A 16142-nucleotide genomic window follows, 5' to 3' on the forward strand; every position below is an offset into this window, starting at 1 on the left:
GAGTGGGGAGGGCTGACGGGGAGCAGAATGGAGGCACGCCATGTGGAGGTGGTGTTGGACACGGTTACTGCTTCTTCTGCCCATTCTTCCCTCCTTCCCCGTTCCTAAGGTCCAGGCCCTCGCCGGGATCCAGGGCACTGTTCCCTCCTATTTGGAAGGCCCCAGGGCCCTTTCTTCCGCGCCGCGCCTCGCCCTGCCCTCGTGACTCGAGAAGCAGCGTGCGTGGGGATCCCGGTCCACGGGGACTTCCCACTTGCTTCTCGTCAAGATGGGGGCCTCACCAGGGAGGCCCCGGGGGCCACGGCTGGGCAGAGCCAGCCTGAGCTGCTGGGGAGAAGGGAACCCCAGAGGGTCCCTAGGGCAGGGAAGCCTCAGATAGATGCAAAGTCCTGGTGCCACACCTTTTCCAGGTATGCAGGGCACTGTTGACATCTGAGGGTGCGTCCCTGCCACGACACTGGCGCTGCCAATACAGAGGAGGTACCAGGGCCAGAGCCCTGGAGCACTGGTGAGGACGTGAAGGCGGCTGAGTCACACCCCAAGGTGCAGGTGGTGCTGTGGCAACTTTGTCCACTGGCCAGGGTGGTGGGGGCCTCACTTGTGTAAGGCAGGACAAATGAAGGGCACCTTTCTTTGTTAGTCCCTTTGTTAGGAGGGATAGATGCTGCTGACCCAGATTTACTAGTGTAAGGAGATTATTGTACATAAAACATAATATTCAATATAGTGAAGGGAGGTCAAAGGCCCTGTTCCCTCTTTTAGCCACCAGAATTAACTTAAGTGAAGCAGATTAAAGACGTGGTGGTGCAGGGGGTGGATGGTGGTATGTTAGGAGTGGTGGTTGGTTTTATGAGGAAAGACAGAAAAACTGAAAGGAGCTGGCCCCAGCACCACCAGGGCAAAGCCAAGTTTGGCTTCAATTATGAGCTCCACAGGAAAATTATCCCCACAATGCCCAGGTGCAGAAAATCCTTGTTTTGACACGGGGTTTAAGTCGGGATGTTTTGTCCAATTGTCACTGCTTCCTTGGCTTCCCAAGAGTGCAGCTGAGCCCAGACTCAAGCTGGCTGCAGTGTTCCATCAGGCTTATGGCTTCTGCGCTTGAGGCCTCCCTGCCGCTTCATGGGTAAGGTGTTCCCTGCCCTCAGGGGTAGGTTCCATATTCAATCACTGCCTTCTATGTAGTCTGGCCTGTCCCACCTTTATCCTGTCTGGGTGAGGATATGAAAAAGGGAACATACGACATTACCATTGCTGACTAAGCACGAAAGTATATAGTAGTGGGATGACAGGGAGGACCACCGGATCAGCCGCTGCAGTTCCAGACTTCAATCAACATTTTAATTACCAAGTCTATATTTAGCAAGACAGTGTGGGAGAGATAAAGAGGAAGGAAGGGGTAGGTGGTGAGGGGTCTCAGAGGAGCTGGCCCATTTTCTGCACTGGCTGCAGAGCCTTGCAGTCCTGGCCAGGAGATCTTGGCCTTGTGCCCTTCAGAAGTGCCAACAGGCATCAAGGAGGCACTACAGCTCAGTGGCAGCTGCAGACCCCATCTAAGAAATATGTCATCAGGACTGTCCTTTAATAGTCTTCCTCCTCTCTGCAGCTGTGGGAAAGAGGACTGCCCAAGAATTTCAGGTGGAGTCAGTGTGACTGCAGGGTCACCGCAACAGCTTTGGCTGTGGCGTTGAGGATGGTGGTGGGAAGCCGAGCAGCAGCGAGCACGGCAGGGATGTCTCTGGGGACCCTCTGGATGGGCGGGATGTTGGGGCCCTCCAGTGTGTCCAGGATCCCTGGAAGGAAGATGGAAGGTGAGCAAGGGTCAGATGGGCCCAGCCCACTGACCATGATATCCAGCTTCTTGCCCTAGGCAGCTGCTGTCCCATTCTCCCCCACCCAGGCCTTCCTGCCACTTACCCTCTACCACTCTGTGGTAGGCAAAATGCAGATAGAGCAGGAAGAGCATGTGTAGGGCGGCCAGGGTGCCACAGAGGAGCAGCCGCTGTGTGGGGCCCACGGTCCGAGACACCAACACTGCTACCTAGGGCCATGAGAATACAGCTCAAAGGGCCTGGCTCCAAAGTGAGGAGTGGGGAAGACACTCCCAACCAGGGCAGAACCATCTTTGGGCCTGTCCCTCCCACTTAGGGCTCTTTGTGAGATGGACAGCTCCGGGCTGTCTTCCCCAACTCCCTGGGAGGACAGCCCAGCCCTGGAAGCCTCTTGCCCAGCTTACCATGCGCAGTGTGGACAGTCCACCCACCAAAAGCCAGAAGAGGTAGAAGAGGGCGTGAAGATGGATATTATAGGTGATGAACAGGACAATGCAGTGACCAAAGAGGCCATAGCCCTGGGAAGGAGGATGGTGGAGAGGAGAATCACTCAGGTTGGGCTGGTTTCTGGCCTCTCATGGGGACCGCGGGAAACACATGGTCCATTGGCCTACTCCTCCCATTCCAGACTTCGGGGCCCCAGGACAGATGCAGACCAAGGCCTGGCTACTCTTTTTAACATCACTATTGCCCACCACGCCTGGCTCCTTACCAGCAGTGCCAACATCTGTAGCATGGTGATCTGGGCGTTGCACAGGTAGGCGAGGAAGTAAATGAAGGATGAGACTCCCAGCCAGTAGCCGAAGCAGGTGCCAATGGCTGTGCCCATCAGGGTGCCCTCCCGCTGTGGGGTGAAGGCTCTACTTAGTCCTAGGAGGCCCCTGATCTCAGCCTCACCTAGGGCCTTCCGCAGGGGTGGTTCCTGTCTCACTCCACCACCGTATCCTCAGGCAGCTTTCAACCTAGGGCAGCCACCCCCCGAAAGTTGTCTGTCCTGCTTACGATAATAGTGTCAGATGTCTTCATCCCGTGGAGTAGGATGGCAACCAGTGTGAAGACCAGCATGAGAGGTCCATAGAGTTCACCTGCAATTTTCTGTCAATATACCAACTCATTCAGGCTGGAGGGTACAACAGCTTGTTTATGGCTTCCCAGGATTTGCCTGGTGGTCCCACCCTCTGCCCTGGTGCTTCCCCCCGCTCTCCAGACGTGCCACCCTCTATTCACCTGGGGGAAGTTGACCATCTTGATAGGGATCATGGACTCCAGGAGCCTGGGAAAGGAGAGGAGAGATTAAAGCAGAGGCAGCCCAAGGCCATGAGGTTCTGGAGGGCAAGGCCTGAATTTTATTCATCTCTAACTCAGGGAATGGGGCCTGGTCTAGAGGACATGTTGGATGACAGGGTAGAACAGGGTAGTAAAGACAGATAAGGGAATGAGGAAATCATTTCCTTGCCCCTAAAATTACTTCCAGGAAGGATAACCCTCTGAAACTTAGCTGACTGAAACAGCAGCTATATGGAGAACTCAGCCCTGCTGGGCCTTGACGGAGAGCCTAACCATGTATCCATCTGCCCCCTCCCCTTGAAAAGACAGGCAGGCTGAGCGTGGTGGCTCACGCCTGTAATCCCAGCACTTTGGGAGGCTGAGGCGGGCAGATTATAAGGTCGGCAGTTAGGGGCCAGCTTGGCCAATATGGTGAAACCTCGTCTCTATAAAAAATACATAAAATTAGCTGGGCATGGTGGCGGGCGCCTGTAGTCCCAGCTACTCAGGAGGCTGAGGCAGAACTGCTTGAACCTGGCAGGCGGAGGTTGCAGTGAACCGAGATCGCGCCACTGCATTCCAGCCTGGTGACAGAGTGTGACTCCATCTCAAAAAAACAAAACAAAATAAAAAGACAAGACAAGACAGGTAGACCTCAGCAGAGAGTACCCAGAATTCAGGGCTGTAATGAGGAAGCCCTGGGAAAAGTCTAGCGGGCTAGATGGAAGGTTTAGAATGAAAGGTGTTACTGAGGGAATAGTAAAAATGCCTCCTCTTCCTGCTTAACTGTGCCTCCAGGCACTGTAGAGCATTTTCTTGAAAAATATATGTGAAGTGGTATGAAAATTCAGTCACTTGCCCCTTCTCTCAAGTGGCTAGCTCCTAATCACACCTTGGATTTTAGCTAGATTTTACTTTCTCTGGGAAACTTGTTCTGTCCCACCCACCAACCTGCTTTGGCTCACATATCCCTCCTATGTGCCCCATCATAGCATGAATACTGTACTGTAACTGCACTCAAGAGCAAGGCTCCCATCTATCTTCACCACTGAACCAGATACAATTATTATAGGGTCTGGCACAGAGCAAATGCTTAATAAATACTTGCAGAGGCTGGGCGCGGTGGCTCAAGCCTGTAATCCCAGCACTTTGGGAGGCCGAGACAGGCGGATCACGAGGTCAGGAGATCGAGACCATCCTGGCTAACATGGTGAAACCCCGTCTCTACTAAAAAATACAAAAAATTAGCCGGGCGAGGTGGCAGGCCTGTAGTCCCAGCTACTCGGGAGGCTGAGGCAGAAGAATGGCGTGAACCTGGGAGGCGGAGCTTGCAGTGAGCTGAGATCCGGCCACTGCACTCCAGCCTGGGCGACAGAGCGAGACTCCGTCTCAAAAAAATAAAAATAAAAAAAATAAATAAATACTTGCAGATTGTCCTGGGTATTTGATTAGCATTGATTAAAGGATGAACAAAAAAACCAAGCCAGGATTAAATCTAGTTCTTGAAAAGTCACTCAAAAACTATGCCCTGATATTTTGATTCTGAGACTATTCTGCTGCTGGGAATAAAAAGATAAACAAGACAGAGCCTGCTTTTGAGATGCTGTTGGTCTCTGGGGGGAAGATTCCAGGAATAAGAAAGGAAAGCAGTGGTGAAGTGCTGTCTATTAGAGGCAAGCACAGAGTTCTTTTTTTTTTTTTTTTTCAGATGGAGTCTCGCTCTGTGGCCCAGGCTGGAGTGCAGTGGTGCGATCTCGGCTCACTGCAAGCTCTGCCTCCCGGGTTCATGCCATTCTCCTACCTCAGCCTCCCAAGTAGTTGGGGCTATAGGTGCCCACCACCACGCCCGGCTAATTTTTTTTTGTATTTTTAGTAGAGGCAGGGTTTCACTGTGTTAGCCAGGATGGTCTCGATCTCCTGACCTTGTGATCCACCCGCCTCAGCCTCCCAAAGTGCTGGGATTACAGGCATGAGCCACCGCACCCAGCTGGCAAGCACAAAGTTCTATAGGAACACCAGGAGAGAACAAAATGGGGGTGGCATTGAGGAATGTGGAACAGAGGAAGTGACATCTGAGGTAGGTTTTGAGGGAATATGAGTAGTCAGCTAGATGGAAAAAAGGAGGAAGTTGGTGTGCTATTATTATTTGTTTCAGTGACAGGTGCAGTGATGAGAGATGATGGGGTCATGAAGAGGGGGAGCCCACCAGAGCCCAGGGCTTGAAATCTGATTGGAGTGTGCATAAAGGACTAGGTGTTAGGAGGGAAGCTTCTTCAAGAGAAGGCTCCTCACCTGCTCCGCACCTGAGCAGGCTCCACATCAAAGTACGGTCTGAGGATGTCGATGTTGGCGTACAAGCTGAAGGCCTTGGAGGCTTGTCTCTTCCCGGCCTGCCACATCTGAAGTAAGGAAGATGGGCACAGGTATTGTGGGACTGTTGGTTCTAGACCCTGTTGCCTATTTTCCGCTTGATTCCTACATGGTTCTAACTGGACAACCTGGGGCGAACATCACCAACACTAACTCCAGAACACGGGACACACCTAGGTATACCTTTCCACCTGCAGAGGATTCAATCTTGCTTACCTGATCTGCCACCTGCCGGCTCAGCTGTCCCTTAAAGCCCTTCATGCCCAGGAACTCTCCATCCTCTTCTTCAGCAGCAGCTGCATCAGCTGCATCAGCGTCTACTTCTTCCTCGCGCAGGCGCTGATGCAGCTCACCCATATCCTCGAAGCTAGAGCCTGAGGTATCATCCATGTTCTCCATGTCAATTACAGCTGAGCCTCCGCCCTGTGAAGACAATGGCTCCTAGAGTGCAGGACTTTTCTGTTCCATCCATTAAGTCCTCTGCTCATCCCAGGGTTTAGGGCTTTGTTCTTCCACTGCTGAGGATAGGCTCGGAATCACTACAGATCATGCCACTCCATTCCCCCTCATATGCTCTCAGAACTCTTGGTTTCTAGCTTTGGCTGTCTTTTCTAGCCTGGGAAACATACTACTAGTCTTCCATTCCTGTCTTTTTCCTACCTTACCTACCAAAGACTAAAAGGCTGAAAAAGTGCCCATTTCCTTCTTTCCTAAGCCCCAAACAAAACTATACACATAGTACGTTTTCAGCGAATGCCAGTGAATCCCACCCAACCCCACTCCATGCCTGACCCCGACCAACTTCCTAACTTGTTCCAAGAATACCTTCTTCCTAATGCCTCGAGCGGGCCCAGAGACCCGAGACCCTCAGGCTGGAGTACTAGTCTGGCCCTTTCAGGTCAATATTAATCCCACTGACTTTAGTGTGCACGAAGACCCAAAGACTAGAGTTTTGCAAATGGAGCGGACTTCCAGGCCCACAGGGAGAATCCTCAAGACACTTCTGGACATCGCCGGCCCTCGGGTTGCTGGCAGCTAGTGCCTTGAGGCCATTACCTGGATGTTTTCTTCGAACCCTCCCCATTCCGGGCCAGCTCCATTTCGGGCGCCGCCCGCCGGCGCCGCTGTAGTTGCCATGTCCCTTGAAGGCTCCCGTCGCTGAAGCCCGCGCTAGCCCCGCGCGCAGAGGAGTGGGCGAGATGGGGGCCTCAGTGAGGGAGACGTCCCGGGTCGAGGAGAGGTGGGATCGGCCGGAACACAAAAAGGAGAAGCCCGGATGTTTGGACAAAACCAACTTCCGGAGGCTGGGGACGTGGACGGAGGCGGGGAAAAGTCTCGCGATATTTAAGATTCCAGGAGCCAGCGCGTTGCCACGGAGACGGAGCCAGGCTACTAGGACGCACGCGCCAGATAGAGCCTCTAGGCTCGTGGAGAGATTGAAGATGGCGGCTTCTCAGGCGGTGGAGGAAATGCGGGGCCGCGTGGTTCTAGGGGAGTTTGGGGTTCGCAATGTAAGCCTGTGGCCTTGAGCTCGGGCGGGAGGAATGAGAGCGGAACAGGGGTGGGTCTTGGGATTGGCGTGGGGATAGCCGTGGGCTCATTGTCCCTTCGTGGACAAACTCGTCCCTTTGCTCTAGGTCCATACCACTGACTTTCCCGGGAACTATTCCGGTTATGATGATGCCTGGGACCAGGACCGCTTCGAGAAGGTAAGTGGGGCCGGAGTTGTCTGGGGAGGGTTATGAAGGCCAGACCCTGTGGTCTGAGCAGCCTGTGTCTGTCTCAGCAGCTGCTCTTGGGGGTCGCTCCGTTTGTGTTTGTTGAGCAGTGTGCTAGACGCTCCGTTTACATGCCAAATTAGACACGGTTTCTACCCAGTTCTGCAAAGATGTTCAGTCTTGTTGAGGAATGGTGTGTATAAACAAGTGAATCCAGTGTAATATGGTGAAGGTGGTTGATAGCGATGAAGACTGCAGGGTTGGGGTGGGGAGCATTCCGCTGAGACCAGGAAGAGGGGCCGAGAGGTACTTAACATTTCAAGAGGAGGGGACATCTGAATTGAGCCTTGAATGGTAAGTAAAAAGAACAGGAGTTGAATTATGAAAGATTTGAGTTTCACGTCAGTGAAGTTCAGGATATGCAGGTTTTGTGTATATGTAGTCTTTTGTATTATTGTTTCACTTAGCTTAAAATAAGGGTTAAAATTGCATTTAAATAGATTACTAAATGTTACCCTTTATGCAACTGACCTTTGCGTGCAGCTTATAAACATGATCTGTAAATCAGTGCTTGGGAAAATTTTACTTTTTTAACCTGTTGATACAAGGAATAAAGTATGAACAATGAAAAAGGCTAATGCTTGAAAAAACACTATGGCTTCTGTGACGTGTGCTCCGGGAATGTCGAAGTAGTTCTGGCATGAGTGGTAGGCAAGATTGAAGTGTGTCACACTGTGGATGATAGGGAGCTTGAATAGTTCTTAAGCAGACATGATCAGATTTGCAGTCTTGATGGCTGGGAGGGAATGAGTTTGAGGAGAATCATATGGAGCAGGCAGATCTGTCGTAAGGGAAGCTGAGGTTGAAGATATGAACTAAGACTGATAGTAGAAATAGAGCAAAGGAAGAATATAAGGTAAATTTATGATTGCTTGGATAAAGGCTGTGGGGGTAGCATAAAATGACTTTCTGGCTTGGGAACTGCTTTTTGCTTTGTGGTATCATTTACTGAGAGGAGAAATGGGTCTGGGGAACAGGGATGATGATGCATTGTTTTCTGCATGTGGAGAAATCTAGCAGGCTAGAAGACTGCATGCTTGAAATGAGATCAGAAGTGAGATAAAATTTTGGGAGTTGTCAGAACAGGTAGTTGCTAAAACTGTTAGTACAGTTAAGGTGACCTGGGAGAAAGACAAGAACCTGGCAAATTTAGAGATGGGTGGAAGTTCATCATCAAAGACGGAAGAAGAGTGGAGCTTGGAAGCCAGGGGAATCGTTCAAAAAAGGGGATTTTTTTTTTCTCCTTTTCATGACACTCTTATCTCCCAGGCTGGAGTGCAGTGGTGCAATCTTGGATCACTGCAACCTCCACCTCCCGGGTTCAAGCAGTTCTCCTGCCTCAGCCTCCCAAGTAGCTGGGACTACAGCCACGCGCCACCATGCCCAGCTAATTTTTTGTATTTTTAGTAGAGACGGGGTTTCACCATGCTGGCCAGGCTGGTCTCAAACTCCTGACCTTGTGATCCGCCCCTCGGCCTCCTATAGTGCTGGGATTACAGGTGTGAGTCACCGTGCTGGGCCAGGAGGAGGTTTTTTAATCAATGTCAAGCAAAACAGAAGTCTAGTAAGAGGACTGGGTAGTGTCAACAGAATTAAGGACTCTGGTAGTTTCTGTTCTTTAGTGGAATAGCTTCTGTGGATGGTTTGGTTGGAAGCCATATTGTGTAGGGTTTTAATGAATGGACGACAAAAATGGAGACTTTTTATGAAACTAAAGCACTGGGCGAGAGAATATTTAATAAGGGACATCTGGGCAAAGGGAGGTTTTTGGACGAGAGGATAATACTTGAGGGAATTATCTAAGGGGGAGGTATGAAGAGAGATTACACAGAGAGCAGGTTTCACTTAAATGTTTTTCCTGTCCCTCTAGAATTTCCGTGTGGATGTAGTACACATGGATGAAAACTCACTGGAGTTTGACATGGTGGGAATTGACGCAGCCATTGCCAATGCTTTTCGACGAATTCTGTTAGCTGAGGTATTGGCAGGCATGGTGACAAGGCTGGAGTTGCTTTGGGAACTGCACTGACACCTCACTTGGAGAATTGTCTCAAGCTGTCCTTCCCTCATTTCTCCTGGAATTTTGCTGAGCATTTTACCTTCTCATTCTTTGTAAATTTCTCATTAAACATTCTAGGGAGATAGCTCCTTACCTCTGGAGGGTGGGGTTGTGGGGATAGGTAGGGGGCTGTTGGGTTTTTGCAGATAAGTGGTTATTTTTCCTTGGGCAGGTGCCAACTATGGCTGTGGAGAAGGTCCTGGTGTACAATAATACATCCATTGTTCAGGATGAGATCCTTGCTCACCGTCTGGGGCTCATTCCCATTCATGCTGATCCCCGTCTTTTTGAGTATCGGAACCAAGGTAAGAAAATGAAATTTTGGGAGAAGTGGACTGTCTGGGTTCAAATCCTGGTTGACTGTGATGTTGGGTAAGTTACTTATCTTTGTACATCAGTGTTTTTCATCTGTGAGAACACTTGCCTTGGCTTCCCAAGTTTGCCATAATTAAATGAGACATATATGTAAAGCATTCAGTATAGTGCTGGCACTCAGATGTTTACTAGTTCTTAAGAGCTCCCTCCATTTGTGCAGGAGATGAAGAAGGCACAGAGATAGATACTCTACAGTTTCGTCTCCAAGTCAGATGCACTCGGAACCCCCATGCTGCTAAAGATTCCTCTGACCCCAATGAACTGTATGTGAACCACAAAGGTAAGTAGTGGTAGGGTGAGGAAGAGGCCCCACCTGTGGGTGGCTGCTAGTTTTAGGAACTGAGATCTTTTGACATGTTTTTCCTCCAGTGTATACCAGGCATATGACATGGATCCCCCTGGGGAACCAGGCTGATCTTTTCCCAGAGGGCACTATCCGACCAGTGCACGATGATATCCTCATCGCTCAGCTGCGGCCTGGCCAAGAAATTGACCTGCTCATGCACTGTGTCAAGGGCATTGGTGAGAACCCTGTGTTCCTTCCTGGGAAGAGGGGTAGTTTGAAACGTTGCAGTGGGGCAAGCTGACTAGGGAACTCAGCTGAGATATTCCCAGCAGGTAGAAAGCCAAGAGCGTTGTGCTTTTGCTGTTAGCAGCTTAGGAAGAGTATTCTTCCTAATCCTAGAAGGGTTTCGTATAGGCACTTTCCCTCTTCCTCTCCAGGCAAAGATCATGCCAAGTTTTCACCAGTGGCAACAGCCAGTTATAGGCTCCTGCCAGACATCACCTTGCTTGAGCCCGTGGAAGGGGATGCAGCTGAGGAGTTGAGCAGGTGCTTCTCACCTGGTGTTATTGAGGTGCAGGAAGTCCAAGGTATAGTATTTGGGGTGCTGTTCAGGTTAGGACCTAAATTATATTTTCTTTGAAGGTGACAAATGAAAACCCTGGGATCCTAAAAGTATAACATGGTTTGCTACCAAGTGGCAAATTAGAAAAAAGAATAAAAAAACATGGTTTGTTCTCATTAGGTAAAAAGGTGGCCAGAGTTGCCAACCCCCGGCTGGATACCTTTAGCAGAGAAATCTTCCGGCATGAGAAGCTAAAGAAGGTTGTGAGGCTTGCCCGGGTCCGAGATCATTATATCTGTGAGTATGAAGTGGTGAGATGGGTGGACAGTACTCTTTGGTGCTGCAGCTTCCTTCCAGTCTAGATGTGAAGTTTTGAGTAACAGGGGCTTTCTACAGGCAAGCCCTGTCTAGGCTAAAGTGTCTCTTTGATCCCCAGTCTCTGTTGAGTCAACGGGGGTGCTGCCACCAGATGTGCTGGTGAGTGAAGCCATCAAAGTACTGATGGGGAAGTGCCGGCGCTTCTTGGATGAACTAGATGCGGTTCAGATGGACTGAGCTTGGATGTTCCTGAGGCAAGCTGAAGCTTTGGGTTCTGACTGACCCACCCTACAGGATTGCTGTACAGAGAGTCCAGTGTGACTAGGGATCCTGAGTTTTCTGGGACAATTCCAGCTTTATTTTTAGTCAATACATTTTGTTAAATGTGCCATAAAATGAGACTTTTAGGCCTTTATAAGGCCTTAGATGTAAATAAAACTCATGTCCAAACAAAACTTTTTGAGACTACTTTTGAGTTTATGTTTTTTGAGACAGAGTCTTACTCTGCTGCCCAGGCTAGAGTGCAGTGGTGCAATCTCTGCTCACTGCAACCTCCTCCTCCTGGGTTCAGGCAATTCTCTTGCCTCAGCCTCCCGAGTAGCTGGGACTACAGGTGTGTACCACCACGCCTGGCTATGTCTAATGTTTTGTATTTTTAGTAGAGATAGGGTTTCACCATGTTGGTCAGACTGGTCTCAAACTCCTGACCTCAAGTGATCTGTCTGCCTTGGGGCCCCCCAAAGTGTTGGGATTACAGGTGTGAGCCACCGCGAAAAACAGGGCCTCACTTCAGAACTGGTTTGACCTTTAGCAATTAAGAACGTCAGATGTACACTCCAGCCTGGGTAACAGTGAGACCCTGTCTCAAAAACAACAAACACCTCCTGAGAATTGGCAAATTAAGGTGGTTTCTGGGAGCACAGCCAAACCCCTAGAAAAACATTCAAGCTAGAGTGAATGTGCCATTTCACCTGTCTCCCAGATTACCAGGGAAGTTCATGTTGCTATTGACAGCTCCAACAAAGAACAGTAGCAATTCCTTTGGGCCAGGCCCAGCAGCCACATACGAAAGACACTGTGAGAATGGTATGGGCTGCCTAGTCTGGGTGTGTCAGGATAGAAATCTTTTTCTAACTGGCACACCATTTCAGAAAGCTTGAAAGACCAGGTTCATCAGTCATTTCTTCCTGTTCAGTCCCCTTTTGCAGGGTGCTCATGAAGTTAACTGTGGAGTATGTCACTGGTTTTAAGACTGGGTTGAAAAAGGCAGATGGGTCCCTTTCTGTATGAAACTGAGATTTTTACTGACATGCAGATGTGCTTTAGAGTTAATGTTTCTACAAAAAGTTTCTATAAACAATAGAAAACTTCTAGCATGAAGTCACAGGATGTTAAAAATATTACAACACAATAAATACAACTACACCCTCCACAGCCCCAACCAGACAGGAATAGGCAGCTATCAGGTTTGGAGGGAAACATTCTTGAGATCGCCTTCACAATCCACAGGAACCCAGAGCACCACACAGGAAGAGGGAGCAACATGAGACTCCAACTTCTGCTTCCCCAAGTTTGCCTCTTCCCAATCTGACCCTGCCTGTGGCCCGCACCAGCTAAAAACTGTAGCTTCAGTCCACTTCGGCTCTTGTGGAAACCCTCTTGTCAGTGGATTGGTGGACAACAGGTCTGTTTTTGTGCAGAGCACATGGACACACTGGTTTCTGTATGGATTAAGTCTGCCTTATGGCCAGTAATAACGTCAGGGCCAGGTCCCATATCTGAGTCCTCTCTGTTTATAGGGCCTTTCAGTGACCTCTAGAATGGACTCACAGTACAGGTTGTGATGCGAAGGCATGTATTCTTTTCTTTTGGAGATGGCCTTTGAGAAAAGTAACCAGGGACCTGAAAGACCATGAGATTGCGGAAGGCACCTGAACTTAGTCCTAGAAGACCACTGGCTTTGCTAGCTGCTTATCACAGATGTAGCCTGGTTGGTCTGTTTTATCCTTGGATGACAATGGTGTCATGTGACACTGTCTAGGGTACTGTGGCTCTTGTGCCTGAGTGGACCTTGAGGCTGGGGAAGCCAGACTGAGGGGTCATTCATGGAAGGGCAAGATGTGTGAGCTCTAAAGGGGATGTTAGCACTAAAGACTGCCCAGCCCTGGTCCTTGGAGGTACTATACTTGATACTGTGCCAAGTTTAGCAGTAGTCTATACCATGTGTCCCATCAGGTGACCAGATTCTTGCCCAAAGCAAAGTTGAGAGAACTGGCCAACTTCTTTTCAGCACTTAGCACCTAACCCAGACGTGCCCCTTAGGGAGTGGGGCAAGTTTCCTGCCAGCCCAGCAGCAAAAGGGCTCAGTGGGAGTTGGAGTGGTCCAAGAGAAACTCTGGCACAAGTAGTTGAGGGCTGTGCTCTTGCTGCGAGCCTTGCTAGTCGCAGTGTTGGGCACAGCATCCCTAGTTACCATTCTGTACAGGTATGTAGCTGCACAGGGGTGGGAGGGCTTGTGGGAGAAGGGTTGCACTGCTCTAGCTTTTCTTGGAAAAGCCAAATCTCCAAGTAGAATGGGAACTATCTGGTTCATCTAGACAGAATGGTTTAAGCCCTAACTCCCTTTCTTGATACTTTAGTATAATTACTTCTGGTCCTGCACAGGGCCTGTTCTCTCCAGCTCCAGACCTGGATCTCTCTCCAGGCTGACAATAGTGGAAAGTGAGGTGGCAGTGCAAGAAGGGCCTAGAGATTAGCTACAAAGGGAAAGAAGAGATGACAAGAAAGGCCGAGGAAGGATGCCCAAAAAATTGATTCAGGGTTCAAAGATGGTGGCCAGGCCACCCCCATCATTGTCCAGCACCTCTGTCTCCAGCATTGGCTTTGTTTTTTTGAAAAGTGAGGGAAGATTCTTAATGTGAACTTCTTTTCGGAACTGCTCTCCCAAGGGTTTCTGTGGAAAACAAATGAGAAATAATTAATGCTGGGCCCTAAGTAGTAGTTAAAGATTCTCTTGGCCTGGCGCAGTGGCTCACGCCTGTAATCCCAACACTTTTGGGAGACCAAGGTGGGTGGATCACCTGAGGTCAGGAGTTCAAGACCAGCCTGACCAACATGGAGAGACTGCATCTCTACTAAAAATACAAAAAATTAGCCAGGTGTGGTGGTGCATGCCTGTAATCCCAGCTACTTGGGAGGCTGAGGCAGGAGAATCGTTTGCACCTAGGAGGCGGAGGCTGTGGTGAGCTGAGATTGCACCACTGCATTCCAGCCTGGGCAACAAGAATGAAACCCTGTCTCAAAAAAAAAAAAAAAAAAAATTATATCACCATAATGGTCAATGACTACAGTTGGTTTATAAGGTTTGCCCATACACATGATTTAAGAAGGGGGTTGGGTGCACTAATGAAGGTGCGTGACCTACCCCAATGCAACCAGCAATGAGGCGTTTAAATTGGTCCTTTCGGCGCTTGTCAGCCACTTTCTGCAGGGAGGGGTTTAAAAGTTTGCAGTCAAACTGGTCCAGTGAGTCCTTCTGTATTTCAGGGATTTGCTCCATTACAGCTCTTATCTCCAGGTACCTGGGGCGCTGATAACAGCAGGAATAAAATTATTGGATGTAGGTTATTGCCACCCTCCCCATTTCCTGCCACACCCATTTCTCAGAGATAGCACCAGCAATTTGGCAGGTGTCTGGATTTAGGATAAGGCCCAAGAGACTAGGAGCAGACTGGGTGATAAAGCTGCAGCCATCCTGCCCCCATGCTTTCCCCACTCACCAACGCCTCGTATATCTGGAAGGCCAGATGGACCAGGGAAGCCATGCACCCGTCGTGCTGCCCGTGCATCTGTAAGCCTTTCAGCACACTGGTGAAAAGCCACGTAACTGCATCTGCGAGCAGTGTCCCTGACAGCACCTGGGGAGACAACTGTGCTTTAGGGCCACAGGGGGCCTCTCTCAAGGCCTCAGCACCCCAATTCTTCTGAATGATTTAGGCAAACTGCATGACCCAAACCTTCTATAAGGGGCAGGGAAAAGGGGTGAATAACCATACTTGTTTGAGGAGAGGCCAGCAGAGCTGTGAGGTCGTCCTCTGGCAGGACAGAGTATCCTTCCAGGCCAGGGAATTGAAGGCTGTAATTAATAGCGCTGTACAAACATCCTGAACAGGAAAGGATGAAGGATTACAGTGGGAAAAGCAGCACAATTTTCTCTGATTATTTTTATACATCAGGAGCTGGAGGTTGTTGTTTTTTTCTCCCCCCTCTAAAGATGGGGTCCTTGTTTTGTTGCCCAGGCTGGTCTTGAACTCCTGGGCTCAAGCTATTCTCCCATCTCAGCCTCCCAAACAGCTGGGACTACAGGTGTGCGCCACCATGCCTGGCTTAGGAGCTGGAGTTTTAAATAGCGAAGCAGGAAAAATAAAAGAAGTGAGTTTACTTCCTCTATTTTTGTGTATTGCCAGTTAAAAAGAAAAAACCAAAATGTGAGAAAACCTGTATGTGCAGGATGGAGACAAAGCTCAGGCCTGGCTGGGGGAGGCTAAACACCAGGGATCTGCATCAGTGTGCCTACTATGTGTTTTCCTGAGAGCCCCTGCCTATGCTGGTATAGGAGACACCATGGCATTGCACCTCTTCCCTCGTTTTTCTGGGGCCTTAAGAACCAGGAACTTACATAACAAAGGAGTATTACAAAAAACTCTTGATAGCACCATAGAGCAAGAAAAGTAAAAGGTGGCTCCCCACCTGGGCAAGGAGTAAAGGTATCACCGGCTCCTTCTACCCACCTCATGCTTCATCAGACATTTGCCCAGGTCTGTAAGCTCTGCCATAGCTGAGGGGGTGACCTCTGTGGCCATCATTTCGTCATCTGTTATCAGAGAGAAGAATGTTAAGCTCCATCCTTTCAGAACAGAGAAGAGTATCTTGTTCTGACAGAAGCGCAAAAAAACAAAGCAAAGCTGAGTGTTCTAGGCTAACTGGTGGCTAAGTAGTACTGGGACCCCTCCCACCTCCACATAATAATAGCCCATGCCCATGGCCAATCTTCTAGAGATGCACCCAAGCTGTACATGAGGGAAATGGGAGCTTCTAGGCAGAAACACAAAAAGCTGCAAATACTGAAGATACTTTGTTGTTGGACAAATATTTGAGTACCCTCTGTACCAGGCACTGATCTAGTTACTGGGGATAAAAGGAATAGGACAATAGATCCCTTCCCTGATGGGAGTTTACATTCTAACATGGGAGATATGTAAGAAAGGAATACATAAATAAAAACAATGTGCAATGA

General features: G+C 49.5%; 3 protein-coding genes across 6 annotated transcripts in view; 1 reads left to right on the top strand and 2 right to left on the bottom strand.

Annotated features, from left to right (window-relative positions):
- Window positions 1-1319: 1319 nt before the first annotated feature.
- Window positions 1320-6786, bottom strand: YIPF3 (Yip1 domain family member 3). Of its 3 annotated transcripts, none has more exons than XM_033217282.1 (9): window positions 6525-6786; window positions 5685-5891; window positions 5391-5497; window positions 3060-3105; window positions 2835-2927; window positions 2545-2676; window positions 2237-2350; window positions 1918-2041; window positions 1320-1793 (listed from the first exon to the last, which is right to left on the bottom strand). In XM_033217282.1, exons 1-9 carry the CDS (start codon window positions 6603-6605, stop codon window positions 1645-1647), a joined length of 1053 nt encoding a protein of 350 aa, XP_033073173.1. In that variant the 5' UTR covers window positions 6606-6786; the 3' UTR covers window positions 1320-1644. The 3 variants fall into 3 exon arrangements, with proteins under 3 accessions (XP_033073173.1, XP_033073174.1, XP_033073175.1); XM_033217283.1 differs by having other exon boundaries at window positions 1336-1793; window positions 5685-5983; window positions 6525-6781; XM_033217284.1 differs by having other exon boundaries at window positions 1336-1793; window positions 5685-5986; window positions 6525-6773.
- A 42-nt stretch (window positions 6787-6828) lies between these two features.
- POLR1C (RNA polymerase I and III subunit C) lies at window positions 6829-11301 on the top strand. Of its 2 annotated transcripts, XM_033217280.1 has the most exons (9): window positions 6829-6979; window positions 7106-7177; window positions 9117-9224; window positions 9478-9610; window positions 9841-9960; window positions 10050-10202; window positions 10404-10553; window positions 10709-10825; window positions 10965-11301. In XM_033217280.1, exons 1-9 carry the CDS (start codon window positions 6911-6913, stop codon window positions 11081-11083), a joined length of 1041 nt encoding a protein of 346 aa, XP_033073171.1. In that variant the 5' UTR covers window positions 6829-6910; the 3' UTR covers window positions 11084-11301. The 2 variants fall into 2 exon arrangements, with proteins under 2 accessions (XP_033073171.1, XP_033073172.1); XM_033217281.1 differs by lacking the exon at window positions 9117-9224.
- Window positions 11302-12125: 824 nt separating this feature from the next.
- Window positions 12126-16142, bottom strand: part of XPO5 (exportin 5) — a 55019-nt gene continuing 51002 nt past the window's right edge. The window contains exons 28-32 of the mRNA XM_033217270.1: window positions 15637-15719; window positions 14902-15009; window positions 14626-14763; window positions 14271-14435; window positions 12126-13799 (exon numbers count right to left, since the gene is read on the bottom strand). Coding sequence (XP_033073161.1) covers window positions 13662-13799; window positions 14271-14435; window positions 14626-14763; window positions 14902-15009; window positions 15637-15719 — 632 coding nt within the window. The 3' untranslated portion in view covers window positions 12126-13661. The remainder of the gene's footprint in view (window positions 13800-14270; window positions 14436-14625; window positions 14764-14901; window positions 15010-15636; window positions 15720-16142) is intronic.

This window comes from Trachypithecus francoisi, unplaced genomic scaffold, assembly GCF_009764315.1.
Source record: "Trachypithecus francoisi isolate TF-2019V2 unplaced genomic scaffold, Tfra_2.0 Lachesis_group10, whole genome shotgun sequence".
NCBI classification, from domain to species: domain Eukaryota; kingdom Metazoa; phylum Chordata; class Mammalia; order Primates; family Cercopithecidae; genus Trachypithecus; species Trachypithecus francoisi.